General features: G+C 38.2%; 2 protein-coding genes across 3 annotated transcripts; one reads left to right on the forward strand and one right to left on the reverse strand.

Annotated features, from left to right (window-relative positions):
- The first annotated feature begins 216 nt into the window (after positions 1-216).
- On the forward strand, positions 217-6,078 carry csnk2b (casein kinase 2, beta polypeptide). Its single transcript, XM_079829845.1, has 7 exons — positions 217-326; positions 908-988; positions 2,442-2,544; positions 3,644-3,759; positions 3,875-3,950; positions 4,683-4,872; positions 4,988-6,078. Exons 2-7 carry the CDS (start codon positions 917-919, stop codon positions 5,076-5,078), a joined length of 648 nt encoding a protein of 215 aa, XP_079685971.1. The 5' UTR covers positions 217-326; positions 908-916; the 3' UTR covers positions 5,079-6,078.
- A 437-nt stretch (positions 6,079-6,515) lies between these two features.
- On the reverse strand, positions 6,516-20,050 carry pdia8 (protein disulfide isomerase family A, member 8). 2 transcript variants are annotated; one of them, XR_013817534.1, is made up of 14 exons: positions 19,789-20,041; positions 19,344-19,422; positions 18,509-18,626; positions 18,298-18,405; positions 18,060-18,189; positions 17,536-17,649; positions 17,326-17,451; positions 14,653-14,835; positions 10,060-10,168; positions 9,842-9,970; positions 9,676-9,755; positions 9,532-9,589; positions 8,402-9,449; positions 6,516-7,013 (listed from the first exon to the last, which is right to left on the reverse strand). XR_013817534.1 is itself a non-coding variant. In XM_079829844.1 (13 exons), the coding sequence occupies exons 1-13, from the start codon at positions 19,947-19,949 to the stop codon at positions 9,360-9,362; spliced, it is 1,485 nt and encodes a 494-aa protein (XP_079685970.1). In that variant the 5' UTR covers positions 19,950-20,050; the 3' UTR covers positions 8,394-9,359. The 2 variants fall into 2 exon arrangements, 1 of the variants encoding a protein (XP_079685970.1); XM_079829844.1 differs by lacking the exon at positions 6,516-7,013 and having other exon boundaries at positions 8,394-9,449; positions 19,789-20,050.
- Positions 20,051-20,144: the final 94 nt, after the last annotated feature.

Raw genomic sequence — 20,144 nt, forward strand, 5'->3', positions numbered from 1 at the left:
AATACATGAATATATATATTGTTTAGGCATGTGTTGTAGAATATTTTTCCATATCTTGACATAAATCTTGGATGTCGGTTTTGCAGTATTATTTGTTGACTATATTTAATTATAGAATTATATAACATGAATACTTGGTTTATTCTAATCCAGATAATGGCAAAAACACGTGGAAAAACTACATTATAAAGACTACAATTCCTACAAGATCAGTCTAGTGAGAGCGGAAGTGACCCGCCTTATGATCACGTGCTGTAGAGCAGAAGCCTCCAATCAGCGTACAGTCGTATCGCTGCGGCTAACATCGACCCCGGGAGATCCTTGAGGTAACACGAATAAGCGCTTTAATCGTTATAAAGGATAGGAATGTGTAGTAGTTTCGATATTTTTGTAGTTTTCAGTTATTTCTGTGAATTCGTTGTTAATTTTACATGTTAGGATACTCCCCAATCGACAATTTTTAGGGGCAGTCGGTAAATTTGCTGCGGCCTAGTTTTAAGTGTAAGCTAGCAGCGGCATGCTAAACTCATCTTGCGTTAGCGGAGTACACAAACTACAAAATGGACATTTGACAAGATACACTCGCGTCTTTTTAACGCGCCAATGTTTTTAGACTGCGGATCAGAAAACAAGACAATTGTCCACATGTATTTTATGGACTCGGCGATAGCACTAAAAACCTAACCACAGCAGGCTAAGTTAGCGTGCGTCAGGCCAGTCCAGTCAATTGTTTACGTGAAATCAGTCAGACGCGATGCAATTTGTTATAAACATGTACTTATCTCAAACATATTAACACAGCATTCTGACGCATTATTGTATATTATCAGTAAAGTGTGACTTTTTTTTTAGGCAGTAACAGTCTTTGTATCTTTTTTTTCGCTTAATGTTGCTCTCATCTCTACAGTTTCCCAACATGAGTAGCTCAGAGGAAGTGTCGTGGATTTCTTGGTTTTGTGGTCTACGGGGAAACGAGTTCTTCTGTGAGGTTTGTATTTGTTTATTATCGTTATTCTGTATAATATCTAATAAAAGGCATACCAGGGAGTGTTAAAATTGACTATAAATGAGCTACAAGGTTGACATCTATCAGACACGAGCACCACCCTCGTGAGATGACAATAGAAGCTGTAGAAATACAAAGATTTTAAAGCACAAAGTTCAAGTCGTTAGGTAGTTCACCACTAACACCTTGTTTTTGTAAAAGGAAATATGGGAATAGATATAGGCTGTGGTGATCTCTATGTAGTTGTCACACAGAACACAAGGTTTATTTTAAGATGCCCCCAAATATAATCATCCTTGTATGAGGGACCCCCAAACTCAAATTTAAAAGGCATCTTTATAAACACCCGATTTATACTCTGAAAAATGTATATTATAAATCTGAAATTTGTTTGTTACATTACATTTTATTCCTACTCGCTATAGTATTATATATTTACATATATTATTTATATAATGTAATTTATATTATTTTAATCTTATTTACTTTTTTGGTAACGCTACACTAAGTTTTAATTAGTTAACATAAGTTTACTACATTTAGTTAACATGAAATAAGAATTAACAATACTTATACATCATTTATTAATCCTGATTAATGTTAATTTTCAACATTTACTAATACATTATTAAAATCAAAAGTTGTTTGTTAACAATAGTTAATGCACTGTGAACTAACATGAACAGTCAATGAACGGGTGGATTTTTATTAACTGACATTAACAAAGATGAATACTGTAACAAATCGTTCGTTCATGTTAGCTAATGTTAACAAACGAGACCTTGTTGTAAAGTGTAATTTTAATCTTTTTATTTATCTATTTATTTTTTACAGTTTTTCTTTAGACTTTCCACAGACCCCCTGTCGCTAGTTTTTGTATTTCCTATTACTATTTGCAGAAATGCCTGCTTTTTGCTGTCAAGTTTTGCACTGCAGGAACTGGGAATGATTTTAGTTATAGGAACTCGTTTATGGGGGGACTAAATTAGCTCCTACTTCTGAGTAGGGTCTAACCCAACAGAACACATGTCATATGAAAACTTAAGAGACTGTTAAACAGATTGTAAACTAATGGCGATGGAGAATGGGAGCACCGTGTGCTCATGCTCTGGCTTTCTTAGAGCTGTCAAAATGAAAGCCCTGCAGCAGGTCTTACCCCACTTCAGAGTTCTTACTGCCAGTGCAAATGCAACCGGATAAAATTTAGTTCTCGGGGGACTGCTTGGTGGCTAGTTCCTATAACTACCCAGTGCGAACGCTCTTACCCACTGGAGGTACCTAAACCCCTGACACAGAAAACCCTCTAACTGTCTTTGTATCACTCATAAAATCTAGGTAGAAGTCAATCAACCTGTGTTGTAATCGAACAGTAGATGAACCTGCTATTATCTGCGTTGTTGTTGGTATAATATATTTCTCTTTTCACTCCATACAGGTAGATGAAGACTACATTCAGGACAAGTTTAATCTTACGGGACTCAATGAGCAAGTTCCCCATTACAGACAAGCTCTTGACATGATCCTGGATCTGGAACCCGGTCAGTGATTTTCGTTTTTGACAAAAAACACTTCACCTAGAAGGCTTATTCAAGGTTTTAAGCTTCTGGGCTCGTAATTTTTAAACTCGATCTTCCAGTGAAATGTCAGATCTCCCTTTGGTGACGTATGCCGGACTTCTCCATTTAGTCCAATTAATCTCTTAACTCCAATAACCAAATGACAGCTCTCATTCATCCGAATGTAGGGCAGTGACTTCAATGCAACAGTTTTGAACTTTTTCTGTAATTGTACCTGTAAAACATACTAGAGATGACCTGCACTTTCCCATCTCTTTTAGTCACCATGAAATCAAAATGAGCAATTTATGGCATGTTGCAGCATTTATTATAGATGATTTATCTGTGCATTATCATTATTATTTTTTTAAAAAGGAATGTGCTCTCACAATCTTTAAAGGGCATATTACAGGTTAGGGACCCCAGTGAGTCAATGTATAGAAATATAACGTAGGTGCTATATTTTCTTTGAAATATACTTATAATGTACATCCAGCCGGTATTTATCGCAGAATAAACCCCGACAGAGTGATCAGGACCCTGACGCGACGCAAAAGTTTTCACTTCTTTTTTTTTTAGGAAACCTGTGGACTCGATGTCCTGACAGGCTGGACACAATAATTTACCATGACAAAGATAAATTGAAATAGAAAAACTACTGAAAATACAGACTAGTGCTGAATACCAACCTGTTCTGCACTGAGCCAACGCAGAGCCCGGCAAACGACTCCCTCTCGTGACGTAATATGAAAGTGTTTTTTAAATTTGTGCTCATGTCTTTTAAAAACATTTTAAATCCTGCATTACCTTTTCATATGGTGTTTTCATACAAGGTCATATATTAATTTTGAAATAAATGTAACCTGCAATATGCCCTTTAATCAAGTACATTGACAGATTGCTGGAGGAATTATTGTCGTTACTCAAACTAAAAACCAACTGCTGCAATGGTTTCATGTAAGCTGTTTCACTTGGAAATACGTCACAATAGGGAAGAAAAGATTATCAAAATTTGTTTCATACCAACTTGATGCATTGTGATTCCCTAGCCATGTTATGGTGGTGTTCTTGTGTGTGTCAGATGAGGAGCTGGAGGATAACCCTAACCAGAGTGACCTGATTGAGCAGGCTGCTGAGATGCTCTACGGGCTGATCCATGCGCGCTATATCCTCACTAACCGTGGCATTGCCCAGATGGTACGTTTTCCCTGGGTTGTCTTGTGTGGGTTGAGTGTTATAATTTAATTAAAGAAAGACATCATTTTTTTCTCCGGCTTCATACATATGATGTTGTGCTTGTTTTCTCTTGCAGCTGGAGAAGTATCAGCAGGGAGACTTTGGCTATTGTCCTCGTGTTTACTGTGAGAATCAGCCCATGCTGCCGATTGGTGGGTGTCATTTACTTGGGCTTATTGCGCATGCCATTTCCAAGATTTTTTTGATTTGGTATATCAGCTGATTTCACTTGAAAGGTACACCAGCCCAGTTTTCATGCTTTAGTTTAGAAGAATGTACAAGGGAACATTTGACTCCCAGATACACCATAAAATAAGTCGTCATGGCAACACTGCACCAGAGAGATAAATGCAATCAAAAGCTTGCCATTGTCCAACAAATTAATAAATCAGTGAATGTAATTAATTATATAAAAAAAACTAAACATATTTGGACATCATTGGTGGGTAAAATATAACGTATGACAATAAATATGAATAATATTTTTAACCAAACAACAGTATTTAAAAAATAAAAGAATTAGGTCAGGTCTGTTCAATATAAGAAACTGGTAATTAGTATCAACTGAAAAAAACTTAATCGTGCATCCCTATCAACAGTAATGCATTTCTTTGCTTCTGAAACTAAAAAAAAAAAAAAATCTTCCATGTGTGCTACTCTCAATCTGATGAATTCCTAATGGGCAAAATCTGTTTTTGCCCTACATGTTTTTCTTTCTCCTTGAATCTCCTGTTTCTTGTTTCCATTTAGTCTTGACATTTAAAAAAAAAAAAACATGTGTTAAATGGTTGTTAGAGCAGGTCTGTGTGCACCACAGCGATCACATGATCTCAATGTAAACCACAGTGAATGAGTCTAGCGTGTGTTTGTCTCTCTCTCTCCAGGGCTCTCTGACATACCTGGCGAGGCCATGGTGAAGCTCTACTGCCCTAAGTGTATGGATGTGTACACACCAAAGTCGTCCAGGCACCATCACACCGATGGTGCCTATTTTGGCACTGGCTTCCCCCACATGCTATTCATGGTGCATCCTGAGTACCGGCCAAAGAGGCCTGCCAACCAGTTTGTGCCCAGGTTTGTCCTTTCTTTCTATGGCAGTCACTTGCTTTGCCTAAATTGATATTCTTGAATCTCCTAAAATGGATCAGTTTCATCATCGTTTCTCAGTAGTGTCGTTCTTCTCTTGCAGGCTCTATGGTTTCAAGATTCACCCAATGGCTTACCAGCTACAGCTGCAGGCAGCCTCCAGCTTCAAGAGTCCCGTCAAAGCGATCCGCTAAGAATCTGAGCAAGGCGGGACGGGGTGGGATCGGGTGTGTTGTGTGTCTGTCAACGTGGCTTCACTCTTCTCCTACAATTTTAGATTCGACCAAGACTAACGTTCAAATATGGAGAGAGTGAGACTAAAACACTCTGGGGAGAAATGAAAACCTTACCTCTGAAACACTGTACAGAAAATGGGGTGTTCCTTGTAAAAACAATTTCAGTTCTTAACTTCCACATAAAAATAAAATTATAATTAAAGATAGATACCTGTAGGATGGCTCTGGTCCTGTTTGTTTTAGTTTACTAAAGTTAAGTAACATTCCCTTACAAGACCGTCGTGAATTGACATTGCATCGGTTCATGGTGTATTGTATGGTAGACTTTGAATATAAAAGTAGGGTTGATCATCATCAAAACCACAGTTGCATCATCATTCAGTCCTCTCCTCTGTTTGATCAGATATTTGGCTTACTTTAAAACGGCTGTTGCATGAAAAAGGCGGTATGTTTTGGATTTGTTTTAAGCTCTGAGTAATATTGCTGGGATTGTCTATGACTCTTCTTTGTTGACCGACTGCAAGCTTTCAGTGCATGTATTAGAAAAGACCAGAAATGGGAAGACACGAATGCAAACAGGAAACTATCTGTCTTAATTAGATGTTTTTTTTTTTTTTTTTTTGTAATAATAATAATCAGTCCTGTACTTCTCTACTGAATGATGCCAACCTGTTAAGTTCCTCCAGTGTCAAGATGACTTAAGAGAGCTTTTACTAGATTTACCACAGAACCACAATTAGGATGTTTTTTTGGTATGGGCCCAGGTTTTTCTTCTCTTGTTTAAAGTATTTCTTCTGGTAGTGAAGCATAAGAGTAGAATATATAAATCAGTTTTGAATGCATTGGATGTATTTTTTTTTTTGTGAGTTTTTGATCCTGTTGAATGTGTTTTGTTTTTTTCTTTACAGCTGTTGAGGAACCAGGGTTCAGAATTCACAATAAATGTCTTTTCCTATAAGCTCCGAGTCTTAAATATCTCTGTATGTGTCATTTCCAAAATTGTATGGCTTCCACGGAACACTAAAATATATACATGATCTTGGCTCTTTTCCATGTAGTATCATGTGGTACATATTCCCAATTCGTATGGACCACTTTTACATTTCTTCTTGGAACTTGATAGCCTCAGTGCTCATTCACTGACTTTCATTATATTGACGGCCGTGTCCAGCGGCCTTTTGGCTTCATTTCATCAGATATACCACTTTGTGCACAGCTGATCGTCCAGGTTTGGGTTGCGATTTCTAACCCAGAATGCATGTTCTGTAAATTACCATGGCGATGAACGCTGCTAAAAACGGATCCATTTTGCTCAAACTTGCCTGGGTAGAAACTGAAACCGGCTTCATGCAACAAGCCTCAGGATAACATTTAAACATGAAAGAAACAGCTGACCAAAGTCATTTTCCTTTTAATAAATAATACTTGAATTTCTTTTGTTCAGCATTTCCTGTTCATCAAGGAGTACCAAACATGTAGAAAGCTTCATTTAGATGTCAAATAACCTTAAGGCATACATTATAGTACAAAAAACAAGTGATAGGACAACGTTTACTTTGTAAATACACACCCAAATAAATATTTAACAACCATTTCTTCAACTCATGTCATAGAATTTAGAATAGCAATGTATCATTTGAAAGAAATTGGAAAATAAGACCAAGTCCTAGCAAAGACTTAGAAACCCTACATGGCTTATAAGATGCCATATGACCGGCTCAGTTTTGAAATCAGGGCGACTACAAATTGCGACTCTAAACATTGATAATGGCTCCATAAATGCTGATACGCCACAAACTGAAGTTTTACATCTATTGCATGAAAGCTGATTGTTTTTTACCCCTCTCATAAAGCATGAATATTGCTCTTTTTTTTGTGTAAATGTATGTTAACCTCTTAACAAGCGCCCCATTTTTTAGGAATTCTTTGAAAACGATATACCCAAATGAAAATGTCTGCAGCTCTTAAACCCTATGGTCTATATTCATAAACCTGGTCTTATTTTAAACTAGACACTTGAAATATTGCTACCCAAGAGTCATAATAACTCAAAGTAATATGGGAACAGAGTAATATACATGTAAATATACATGTAAGTGACTCACGTTTTTTGTTTTTTGTTTTCACTTAGGGAAAAAAATATTATAATTTAATGTTAAGAGCCTGAAAATAACTTAAATATAAAACTGAATGTCTAATCATGTCATGATTCAAATATGAGGATGATTCTCTCAGTAATGTGGCTTCTGTGAGCTTTTATGTCAAGAAAAGTCTAGGCGTCATTTCAAAAAGGCCATTTATTTCAGAACATTTGCTATTGTAAAGAGTAGTTTTTCATTCAAATAAATCTGCAATAAACTGCAATATACTACTAATTATAATGGATAAACAGTTACTGAAAAACTAAAGCAACTATTTACAGAGATTACAAAGTGTAAAAAACTCATTTAGCTGATGGGAAGCGTCTGTGAGAGACAGCGCGCTCCACTGCAGCTGGCCATGGAGAACGCGCAGCCAGCGCGCAAAAACAGTATTCACCAAAGCCTACTTACGCAAACTGCGCAAGATAATGCCTTTTGATTGGTTACTAAGTCCATCAATCAAACCTTTGTTGGAAAGGCATTGGCTGGGCACCGAGTGCCTTTATCCAACGAAAACCATGGGCGCAATGATTGACAGCTCACCAAGCCTGTAAGGCACTTCCTCTATATGATGCATCCCAGAAGAGTCTCTGATTGAAGGAGAGAGACGAGGGAGGGCTTAAAATACGTGGGAGAAGCCATTCTTGCAGGGGGAGTTTGCCAGACACGGAATAGAATCGATATTTCATTGAAAATGGACATGATTGATCACGCTAACTCAAAACTCTCTTGCAAACAACGGAGGATTTTTAGTTTTTTCCCTATTTTTTCGTTGTTTTGGATTAAAAAGTGGGATGCATTTTGAAGAATGGACTCTTACACAGAGATGTATGCGGGTGTTTATTGGATTCGTCCGATCTGATCTGAACGACAGGAGATGAAAGATGAGTAACGCTGATATTATGCTAATGTTTACATGGATGGTCCTTTAGCGTTTCATTTAACCCTTTCCTCTCTGGTGTATTTATTGCAAAAACAAGTTCAGAACATGAATCTTGAGTGTTTTAGCTTTCAAATGATGCATAGTTTGTGATAGTTGATTGAATATTTTGTATAAAACAAAAGTAAATAAAAGTACACACCCCCCCACTTCCGTCAACCCCCCCGTCCACGATCCGATGCGGGTTAAGAAGTTAAAACAACAGCAATAATTAAAGCTACACTATGTAACTTTTCTGTCCACTAGAGGTCGCCTGTTCAAAACAAAGGCGTAGTTTGATGACGGCACGTTTGAGCGCAGAATCTCGGGACATGTGGTCTTCACCTCACAGCCGGTGGGAAACAGTCAGGATAGGACTCGGGCAGAAATCATGTTCATGGATGCGATTATTAACATTACTGTAGTGTGAAGCAGAGCATGACCGAGTGTTGTGGAGTTGAGCAAGGCCGCAGGAGCGATTGAAGAGCGGGACTGTTATTATGACACGGTTGCCGGCGCTACTTCCTCTTTTCCAGTCATGAGTTTGAGGTAACGCAACTCTGTTTATCGTATTAGATATATCTGAGTGTAGTTGAAAGGGAAGTTATGACGTTCGCTCGGCGGCTGCTATGACACTTGTTCACACTGCAGTGAGAGTAAAGTGTTTCACTGAATAAAGCCGGAAACCGAGGGTGACGCAGATATGACGCAATCGACAGGCGACTCCCTCACACGCAAAGCTCACACGTCCCGGTTCCTAGGTTAAAATAGCAATTTTCTCACGATTTACAAATAGTTGAAAACATTTGGGATATTCTAAGTACTCAACTGAACAAAATATATAACACTGGCCTAGTGGTTTCTGAATATTTTACTGCAAAATCCTACATAGTTCACCTTTAATGCGGATGGATCAGTAAATGCACAGATGGAAATGAGTAGAACAGAGATGCTCATGCAACAAAGACCACAACAACAAAAACAGGACTATAGTGTAATTAGCAATGGGCTCTATTTTCTATCACATATGGACAATATAAATTAGAACTTTGAAATAGTTTTTATTAAATTGCTGCCAATTAAGTTGATTTGATATGCATGGCTGAACCGCAGCAGAATTCCACTGAAATTTTCCTCTCTCCGTGAACAATTCACAAAGTACAATTTTCCTTTTAATGTTTACAGCTCTTCCTTGACTCCATTTAGGACAAGAGGATTGGACGCCTCACGCTTCAGGAAGCTGATGAAATCCTTCACTTCACGGGCTCCCTGAAAGAAAATAAATACAAAGAATTAATGTTCATAATTTCAGCCATATTGTGCACCAGAAGAAAAAAAAAAAAAACACTACCTCATATCGTTTTGGCTCGTCCTTCCGTCCAGCAGCGGCAAAATATATTGAAGGAAATCTGCAAAAGAATAAAACATTAACAATGGATACTAAAATGAATATAGAAGATTTTATGATGAGTGATGATAAGATGTGAATACATGCCCTTGCATGTCATAGCCCTGTGGGACATCGTTGGCAATTGCATCCATCTTGGCGATTACAATATTGGGATCACCGTACAGCTAAGAGTCAGAAAACAGAAAAGAAAAAAAAACACGGATCAGAATAAATTCATAAAGAGATAGAATTTGTGTAATGTAAAGCTCACCTGAGCTCCAAGCTCTGTATATTTAGGCTCCAGTTTTTTACAATGGCCACACCATGGAGCATAAAACTCAATAAGCACGTCTTTCTCCGGGTCATTCACAATCTCTTCAAACGTATCCGCAACAACCACCTGCCCACAAACATCAACTTAATGCCTGAAGTGATACTGTAAATGAAGACTAAGTGAAAAGTGCATTTAAATACACACATCGCACTAACCTTGACCGGTCCGTTGTTTTTGGCAGGCACAGGCTCTGATTTGATGTAGCGCTTTAATCGCCCAGCAAAATAGTCTTCCAGAAAACTCTCTAAAGACTTGCCATCTCGTCTGAGGAAAGTCCATATTTACAGTTAAAATCAGACAGAATTAAATCACACTGACCTATAAGGCCTATGATGTAAAATGCTGTAGGAGTGTTTGCACAATGTTAACTGTGGTATAGCTAAATTAAGAATATTATTATATTTAAACCGTCTTATATGTTAATCGATTAATAAGTAATGATAATGGTATATGGTCACCAAGACTGCATTTATCGGATCAACGATACAGTAAAAACAGTTATATTGTGAAATACACCGATCAGGCAAAACATTATTCCTAATATTGTGTTGTTCCCCCTTTTGCTGCCAAAACAGCCCTGACCCATCGAGGACCCCACTAGACCCCTGAAGGTGTGCTGTGGTATCTGGGACCAAGATGTTAGCAGCAGATCTTTAAGTCCTGTAAGTTGCGAGGTGGGGCCTCCATGGATCGGACTTGTTTGTTCAGCACATCCCACAGATGCTCGATTGGATTGAGATCTGGGGAATTTGGAGGCCAAGTCAACACCTCAAACCATTCCTGAACCATTTTTTGCTTTGTGTCAGGGCGCAGTATCCTGCTGAAAGAGGCCACAGCCACCAGGGAATACCGTTTTCATGAAAGGGTGTACATGGTCTGCAACAATGCTTAGGTAGGTGGTACGTCTCAAAGTGACATCCACATGGATAGCAGGACCCAAGGTTTCCCAGCAGAACATTGCCCAAAGCATCACACTGCCTCCGCTGGCTTGCCGTCTTCGCATAATGCATCCTGGTGCCATGTGTTTCCCAGGTAAGCAACGCACACGCACCAGGCCATCCATGTGATGCAAAAGAAAACGTGTTTCATCAGAACAGGCCACATTCTTCCATTGCTCTGTGGTGCAGTTCTGATGCTCACGTGCCCACTGTTGGCGCTTTCGGCGGTGGACAGGGGTCAGCATTGGCACCCTGACTGGTCTCCGGCTATGCAGCCCCATTCGCAACAAACTGCGATGCACTGTGTATTTTGACACCTTTCTATCAGAACCAGCATTAACTTCTTGAGCAATTTGAGTTACAGTAGCTCGTCTGTTTGATCGGACCACACAGGCCAGCCTTCACTCCCCACATGCATCAATGATCCTTGGCCGACCATGACCCTGTCAACGGTTCACCACTGTTTCTTTCTTGGACCACTTTTGATAGATACTGACCACTGCAGACCGGGACAGCCCACAAGAGTTGCAGTTTTGGAGATGCTCTGACCCAGTCGTCTAGCCATCACAATTTGGCCCTTGTCAAACTCACTCAAATCCGTACGCTTGCCCATTTTTCCTGCTTCTAACTCATCAACTTTGAGGACAAAATGTTCAGTTGCTGCCTAATATATCCCACCCACTAACAGGTGCCGTGATGAAGAGATAATCAGTGTTATTCACTTCACCTGTCAGTGGTCATAATGTTATGCCCGATCGGCGTATTACTATGTACGTTTTCTATTTAGTAAAATGTAATTTATTCCAGTCATGGCAAAGCTGAATTTCAGCATTATTATTCCAGTCTTCAGTGTCACATGATCCTTCAGAAATCATTCTAATATTATGATTTGCTGTTCAAGAAACATTTCTTATTATCAATGTAGAAAACATCTAATATCTTTGGGGAAACCATCAGGATTCTTTGATGAATAGAAAGTTCAAACGAGCAGAACGTGAAATAGGATTTTTTTAAAACTATTATTTACTGCCACTTTTGAACAATTTAATGCATCCTCGCTCAATGGAAGTATTAATTTGTTCAAACTATTTTTTTACTGATCCCAAACTTTTGAACGATAGTGTAATAACTTTTGAGATTAAATATTTAGTGCTGATTTGAATCATTTATGACATGCTTCCTCGCCATTGACAGAAGTTTCAGTCAATTCATGTTTTCGCTGTTATATAGTGGGGGCACTATTATGCATCCTCTGAAAGAATCTCTGGATCTAAACATGGGCAAAGAAAACAGAAACAATAGAAGCATTGCTTATGTGACTACACGTTTTGTCCTTGACAAAATTTGATTTTCTCGATTTAAAAAATCGAATAAATTTAACCTCTTAAACTTCTGGGACTATTTTTGGGATTTCCGCCTGGATTTGGCCTACCTAAATTGAAAAGCTACCCATACCCACATACAGTGGTCTAAATACACAATGTGTCATTTTAAAGGAAACCCTTTGAAGTTCCATAAACCACTGCTAAAAGTGATAAACATGTAAGTATATGTTGTCTAAGCTGTAATTAGACAACAAAAAAAGAGACGCTTTTTGATTTTTTTGGTTATAAATTCATTTTTGAAAGTGTATATCTCAGGCCCTGTGTGCTCTAGCACCCTGCAGACAGTTTGGGCTGTTTCCACTAAATTCCAGAATATACTGGTTAGTGGGGTAGGAGGGTAAGGGGTATGGAATTCCAAAGCTGACAATATTATAAATAAATAAATAAATAAATAAATAAATAAATAAATACATAAATAAATAAATAAATATACAAATAAATGTAAACAAGCTCAATTAAATAAATACTTATATAAATAAATAAATATACATAGAAAAGCAAAAAACTAAAATAAATAATTATTTATACATATTTCCTTATTTATGTATATATTTATTTTTTTCCATATTTATTTATTTATTTATTTATAATAATGGTAATGGAAAATATCAAGCGCTTCCATTTCAGAGTCCCTGTCTGTTGAAGATGTTGCTTTTCATGTTTGTTAGCCCAGGACAATTTACAAATCCAGACCAGACAATGTTCTACGGCCATGTCCGGAATAAAGAGTAGCCTATCCATGTCACACAGTAAGATTTAAGATTTTGGCCATATACCTATCCAAGTCACAGACAATATCAACGTTAGTAGGCTATACTTATTGAATTTCCACCACAAGGTGTCACTGTGGCCTCAACGCTTCGCCCTCGCCTACTCTGAGCTCGATTGCTATGTCTGAGGTAAACCACGCCCTCCTCATTACCCTACGGACAAAGAAATTATGAAATAAATAAATGTAGAAATACATAAATGTAGAAATAAGTAAATAAATAAATACATAAATATTTATTTTAAATATTGGCAGCTTTGGAAATCCATACCCCTTACCCTCCTACCCCACTACCCCCCCATACCAATGGAATACCATGTAGTATAAATGCAATATCCCAGTGTCATTGAATTCTTTTATTCCAGTGTTTGCTGACATATGCTGGAAACAAACAAAACTGTCTGCAGGGTGCCAGAGCACACAGGGGCTTAGATTTACACTTTCAAAAATGAATTTAAAACCAAAACAAAAAATCAAAAAAGCCTATTTGGTTTGCCATTTTTTTATATTTTATATGTTTATTATATCACACACAACATATAATATTTATCACTTTCAGAAGAGTTTTAAGTAATTTCAGGATTTTCTGTAAAAAAGACAGGGATATTGCATTTATACCACTGTATATGGGTATTGGGGGGGGGGGGGGGGTATGGGGGGCAGACGTAAATTACATAAAATAGGTCAAATTCCTCCATTTAGATTCCTTTGAATAAATCTTGGATACATGATCCACACAGAAATGTTTTTCCCAGTATATTCTGGAATTTAGTGGAAACAGCCCAAACTGGAGCACACAGGGCCAGAGATATACACTTTCAAAAATGAATTTATAACCAAAAAAATAAAAAAGCGTCTCTTTTTTGGGGGGGGGGTTATTATATAGCTTAGACAACATATACTTACATGTTTATCCTTTTTAGCAGTGGTTTATGTAACTTCAAAGGGTTTCCTGTAAAATGACACCACCATTTTATATTTAGACCACTGTGTGTGGGTATGGGAAGCTTTTCAATTTGGGTAGGCCAAATTCAGGCGGAAATGGTTCCAGAGTAATTTCGTGTAAATAACTTACTTTGTGTAAAACAAATGCCAAAGTGATGCATATCTCCAGAAAGTAGAGACTCTAAGCTATCAGGGTCCGTAGAGTTTAAGAGGTTAAAAGCAGAGGCTCTGTTCTTTCTTTTAATACATCACATGTTCAGATATTCATGCAACAAATTATTCAGGGGGACATAATGGTTTTGTAAAAATTATCAAAAATGCTGGCACGGGCTGTCAACTTAAAAAAAAAAAAAAAAAATGGGTGGAAAAGGGTTAAAAGTTAATGCACTGCATTTTTAAAAGAGAGCATTTGAGAAAAAAAATGGCAGATTTTTGCAATTCATTATTTTATTTTAATTTTCTCAATAACAAAGTTATAATATGTAATACATATAATATAATATTCTTTTAAAAAAAGTTGTTATAAAATAACTGATGACACAGAGAGAGTTTACACTACGCTTCGGTTTCTTGGTTGAAAATGAAATATGGTGTTTTGGGTGTTGATGGCTTGTAATGGCATCCCATAATTACCCAACTAATGCCAATTCATTTGAAGAATAAATCTTCCAAAACCTTAAAAAAGGATCATAATAAAGAGTTTGCACGTACGTAAACTCCTCCCGCATGGTGTATTTGTTTCCTGTTCGTGTCCTGATGGTGACAAACGGCAGCTCAGTTCCATCTGACGCACCCAGACCGAACTCATCTTCAAGCTCCTCCATAAAGTCATTACGGTTCGCCACAGAATACAACAGGGCCTGAGAACTGAACTTAGACGCCACCTTCAGCACTCTAAATGCAGTTGGGACAGAGAAGGACAGATAAGTACAACCTAAAATCCAGAAAAGTTGGGACATTTTGTAAAATGCAATCTGATCCTGTGATTCGTTTATTCTCTTTAACTTTTATTTAACTGACTAAAGTACAAAAGGAAAGATTTTTAAAGTTTCCACTGACCAACTTAAAGGCTTAGTTTACCCCAAAATGAAAATCCTGTCATTAATTCCTCACCCTCATGTTGTTCCAAACCCGTAAGACCTTCGTTCATCTTCGGAACATAAATGAAGATATTTTTGAAGAAATCCGAGAGCTCTCTGACCCCTCCATAGACAGCAACCTGCTTGAAAGTGGTAATTAAAAAGCTGTCTATGGAGGGGTCAGAGAGCTCTCGGATTTCTTCAAAAATATCTTCATTTGTGTTCCGAAGATGAACGAAGGGTTACAGGTTTGGAACGACTTGAGGATGAGTAATTGATGACAGGATTTTCATTTTTGGTTGAACTATCCCTTTAAGTGTATTTTGTAAATATAAACTAATTTTGATTTTAATGGCTGCATCACAAACAGTTGGTAGAGGCATGTTTACCTAGCCTGGTCCTACCAGACTCTCGTATATTTCATTTGTACAGAGAGTCTGGCCATTGACAAGCATTTACTTCCTTGAAGACGGGTACTCTGTTGCAGTTTAAAGTTATTGGATCTGCCTAGAACCACTCTGGATCTGCCATAACCAATGCGTTCGCCTTAGCCAACTCCTTCACCACTAAATCAAACTTTTCGGGGGGGAGGAGGGCCACAACATCATGGCCACCAACAAAACTCAGCAAAGATTGTTCTTGCTCCGGCTTTAACTTTCTGGATATTCGGCAGCGGTGCCACAACAGACCGAATGGCTTCGCTCGCATCTTTCTCCGCCGTCATTACTGAACTCAAACTAGCGCACAACATCAATGTTATCGTTCTCGGCCACTCCCTCTGTTCGCTGATTGGACCGGTTAAAATTTGGCCGGAGAAAACCAGCAAATATACTGCAAACCCAGACAAAGTACTGAAAGAAAATTTTAATTTAGCGGAAGCACGTAGGAGGGCGGAGCCAGGCTAATGTTTACCACAGTGACGTCACCTTTCCTTTTAATTACACTTTTTAAATGTTTGGGAATGTCTGTGCTCATTATTGACTGATTCTCCTGTTCATGATGGGCCATACATTTTCAATAAGAGTCAGATCTGGACTGCAGGCAAGCCAGTCAAGCACATCCCTTCTACGGTGCTTCTCATTCTTCTCACATGCAGAATGAGGCCTGGCTGGCATTGTCTTGCTTCCCAGGAAAGATGTCATTTTGATGGCAGTATAATTCTGTACAATCCCAATATACACCTCCACATCAGTGGTACCTTCACACATATGTCACCTATACTGTTTGCACTGACCCACCCCCATGCCACGACAGATGTTTGCTTTTGCACCAGTCACTGATAAAAGTCTGGATGGTCATTTTCGTCTTTGGAACTGAGAACTAGATGTCCGTTTTCCCCCAAAACAACCTGAAATGTGGACTCATCTGACCACAGCACACATTCCCACCATCTTTTAGACCACCTGAGATGAAGTTTGAATTGTTTGACAATTCTCTCATGAAATTTGTCACAAAGTGGTGAACCAAGATAGACTGGTAAACCCAGCCTGATCTGCTGGCAATTTGATTTCGCCCTGCAACTCAGTCTGGAAACCTGTACATTCATTTCTACTGCTTCTGTTACACTTTTGTGGGAACCAATCACAGACTGGCTTATCCACCTGGCATGCTATTGGCGGGTTTAACACGATGACTGATAGAGAAGCGATGGGTCGTTGCCTGTTGATCACGCCTCTTGTGGTCTGATTGGTTGAAGGGCTATCCAATTGCAAACAGAGTCATTTGAATTATGCTCGTTTATCACGCCTCTTGTATTCTGATTGGTTGAAGAACTATCCAATTGCGTACAGAGTCATTTAATTTATGCTCGTTTATCACGCCTTTTGTGCAGTAGAAAATACAGAGCAGACTCCCCAGTCCTGTTCAATCTTAAATTGAGCTTGGTCTGGTGATAGCCAGACAAGAGCCAAGACCCTTTGAAGAGTCTTTGTTGGACGCTCCTTTTCTACCCTCACCGATTAGCAATTCACCTGCAAATTGTGGAAAAAAAGTTTCAAAAAGTTTACGTTTGATATTCTATAGTCTTTACACTTTCAATTTTGCCTCTGTCCCAGCTTTTTTGGAGTGTGTTGCAGCCATCAAAATGTGTTTATATTTACAAAAATTACAATTAATTTGTCCAGTGAAAACATTGGCATTTTTTTCGTTGTACTTTTGTCAGTTAAGTAAAGGTTAAAGAGAGATACCAAATCACAGATTCTTGATTTTATTACATTTGACAACAATTGCCAACTTTTCTGGATTTGGGGTTGTACTTTATGACTTTGTAATAAACATATTCACTCATCGATTCTGAATGACCCACCTGTTTCTCCAATAGTTAGAGCCTTTTGAATTGTGAAGATAATCCAAGTCATAGTAGGCAGTCAATAAATCCCTCTTTTTAAACGATTCCTTATTTTCTTTGGTCAGGTGAGGACAAAATCCAAAACTACAAAGCAAAAGAAATCATCGTCTGAGCACCTGCTCTCTGTGTGTTTATGTGACGGTGTGTGGTGTATCAGTGTCTGCTCACATGTTGTCTCTGATGAAGCGCCGCAGGCCTGTGACGGACAATGGTTCTCTGTGGTGCATCACACTCTCTTCAAACTTACTGCTCAGTCTGGGGGGTCGGAACAGAAGCACGGACCTGCAGGCGGAGTGTTTACATTTTTTTAACAGTGCATAATTTTGAATTTATTGCATCTTACTAAAATAAAATGCATAAAATACAGATTACAATGCGTCTGAATAAAAGTTTATCTTTAATGCAAACAAATTAATGTATTCTAGGTTGTATTTTTTTGTTTTGTTGGCATCTGTCTAATTTAGCAAGTATCTCCCAAACTACAGCAAACCAACAGCAAAAGTCATGGGAATTATTTTCTCCTTCCTTTTAAACAGGGATAAGCCTATATATTTAGCTATTATTCACAATTAAATATTGTTAGTTTCAATTCATTATTTGATTTTATAATTGTTTATAACTCCCCCTGCTGTTTTCCCCTATCAGACCTGTCCCTTTTTGGGACACGACCCACCAGTCCTCCCATTGCTTACTCATATGAGACTCCATATTTGTCTCCGAGCTGGAGGTCTGTGGTGTGGGCAAAGCGGAAACTCTCCCTCATTAAACCGGCTCCTTTAAGAAACTCTGCGAGTTGAGAGCTGTCAATCCCTGAGAAGAACCCTGAGAGATGGACAGAGAAAAGAAACAATGCAAGACATTAATAATAAAAAAATATGTATTGTGCTTTTTATAGAGTCAATTAAAATAAAGCCAATAAAACGCACTTACCAACTACACTGGCATCAAAGTTATTTATAAAGTTCTCCAGGTCCTGCTCACTTCGCAGAGGTACAGAATCAGGCCCGGCCTGTTTCTTCATATAGTTCACAATTCCATCTGTTTGGAAATTATACATCCACTATGACATCCGCAGCCAAGTTGCATTTGCATTCATGGGACACATAATTTGAAATGATACACGAACACTTAAAATAAATACCAGCTGAGCGTGGTCCATCATACGATGATGATTCCTGTCCATTCCGAAATATTTTGAGTGTTGGGTATCCAGTGACCCCATAGAGCTTACAGGTCTCTGTATTAGAAGTACAGTCCATCTGAACAAAGAATGCCACACATCCTCAAACCATTTGAAGAACATGCAATCTCTACTTATAAACATTACTATATCACACAAGGCTCCTTAAAATTATTGACCCAGTAAAATCAAAGCAAGTTGAGCTGTGTCAACATAATCTGGCTTTACCTGTGCTTGTGACCGTTTGTAAAAGCTAAAATTGCATTTAGTAAAGCACTTAACTATGGAAGTGGAAGGGGAAAATGTCACTGCGGTTTTAAAAGTAGAAATGTGAAGCCATTTTTGTTAAAATGGTTCTATTTATTCTTCAACACTAAAGGTGTTAACTGAGCTGTTATCTAAAGCAGGAGGATGATTTTTTGTGTGGCTGGATTGTGCTATTTCTGGTATCCTTGCACATATTGTGTGAAAGTGAGAGCATTACATGGTCATGCCTCGTGACAGATGTTGAAGGATTTAAATAACTTTACACAAATAAGGTTAGGACACAAATCACATTTAATGTTTGTTTCCTTCCCAAATTTGTGTGTATTTGACCATTTATCCGATGCCTCATCTGCATTTATCCAATGCCCCATTGACTTCCATTGTGAGAGCATTACTGTAAATAATTTTCGTTTTCACAAATTTGAAATTATTGTCTGTGTCAATTGGCAACATCTCACAAAACATTCCTGTAACGTTATTCAAGCCATGAGATCCAGAAATTGTCATTTCCATCTCCTACTGTATTCACCTTGGCTAAAGTTACTGTTCCCTTCAGTCGAGTAGCTGCACTTTCAAACTCTGGGGCGAGTTTCTTACAATGGCCACACCTGAAAACAAAATAGAGCAGAGAAACAATAAAAAAAAAAACCAGCTGAAATGTTTAGAATAAATGACAACAATGCTGTTGAATAATTAACTTGTAATAGAACAATTGATAAACTAATGGTGTTACTTATCCCAGGACCCAAGGTTTTCCAAAAACCTTCAAATGCTGTATGAAAATGAACACGTTCTTATAAGAACCGAGATTGCATCGCAAATGTCAGCTGTATGTAGGTACCATGGACAGCTCACATAAAGCACCACCGTACGACGAGTTGCAAATGCAAGCATGCACTCTTCTTATTATAATTTTACAACAAAATATTCTTAGTTGCATATTTGTATGTGAAAAATAATCATTATTCTCTTACCATGGTGCATAAAACTTCACCAGCAGGGTCTCGTGCTCGGGCGCGAGGTAATCGAAGTCTGCGTCTTTGAGCTCGAGCACATCACTGCGTCCACGCGCTGACGAGCTCAATATACAAAACAGTAACACACATAAAACCCCGCGCAATATAAAATTATCCATCAAGGAAGGAATAGAGAATAATTTTCCAAATTCAGAAACCAAAACTGAACTAAAAAAACGCTCCTTCCCGGCCGGTTTCCACCGATATGCCTGTGCCCGAGAGGGGCGGGATGAAAACACAATGTGTCACTGAAGTAGGCGATGATTGGCTAGTAATTGTCCAGCTGATGAGATGTAACACGGTCATTGGTGGAT

The sequence above is a fragment of the Gobio gobio genome (assembly GCF_949357685.1).
Source record: "Gobio gobio genome assembly, chromosome: 11".
NCBI lineage: Eukaryota > Metazoa > Chordata > Actinopteri > Cypriniformes > Gobionidae > Gobio > Gobio gobio.

Excerpts from the sequence above, each read along its gene's own strand:
- csnk2b (XM_079829845.1), top strand. The coding sequence starts at position 917 with ATGAGTAGCTCAGAGGAAGTGTCGTGGATTTCTTGGTTTTGTGGTCTA. Across the intron at positions 989-2,441 it reads GAAACGAGTTCTTCTGTGAG|GTAGATGAAGACTACATTCA; the intron begins GTTTGTATTTGT and ends CACTCCATACAG. Across the intron at positions 3,760-3,874 it reads ACCGTGGCATTGCCCAGATG|CTGGAGAAGTATCAGCAGGG; the intron begins GTACGTTTTCCC and ends TTTCTCTTGCAG.
- pdia8 (XM_079829844.1), bottom strand. The coding sequence starts at position 19,949 with ATGGATAATTTTATATTGCGCGGGGTTTTATGTGTGTTACTGTTTTGT. Across the intron at positions 18,190-18,297 it reads CTTTGATGCCAGTGTAGTTG|GGTTCTTCTCAGGGATTGAC; the intron begins GTAAGTGCGTTT and ends TCCATCTCTCAG. Across the intron at positions 9,756-9,841 it reads ATACAGAGCTTGGAGCTCAG|CTGTACGGTGATCCCAATAT; the intron begins GTGAGCTTTACA and ends TCTGACTCTTAG.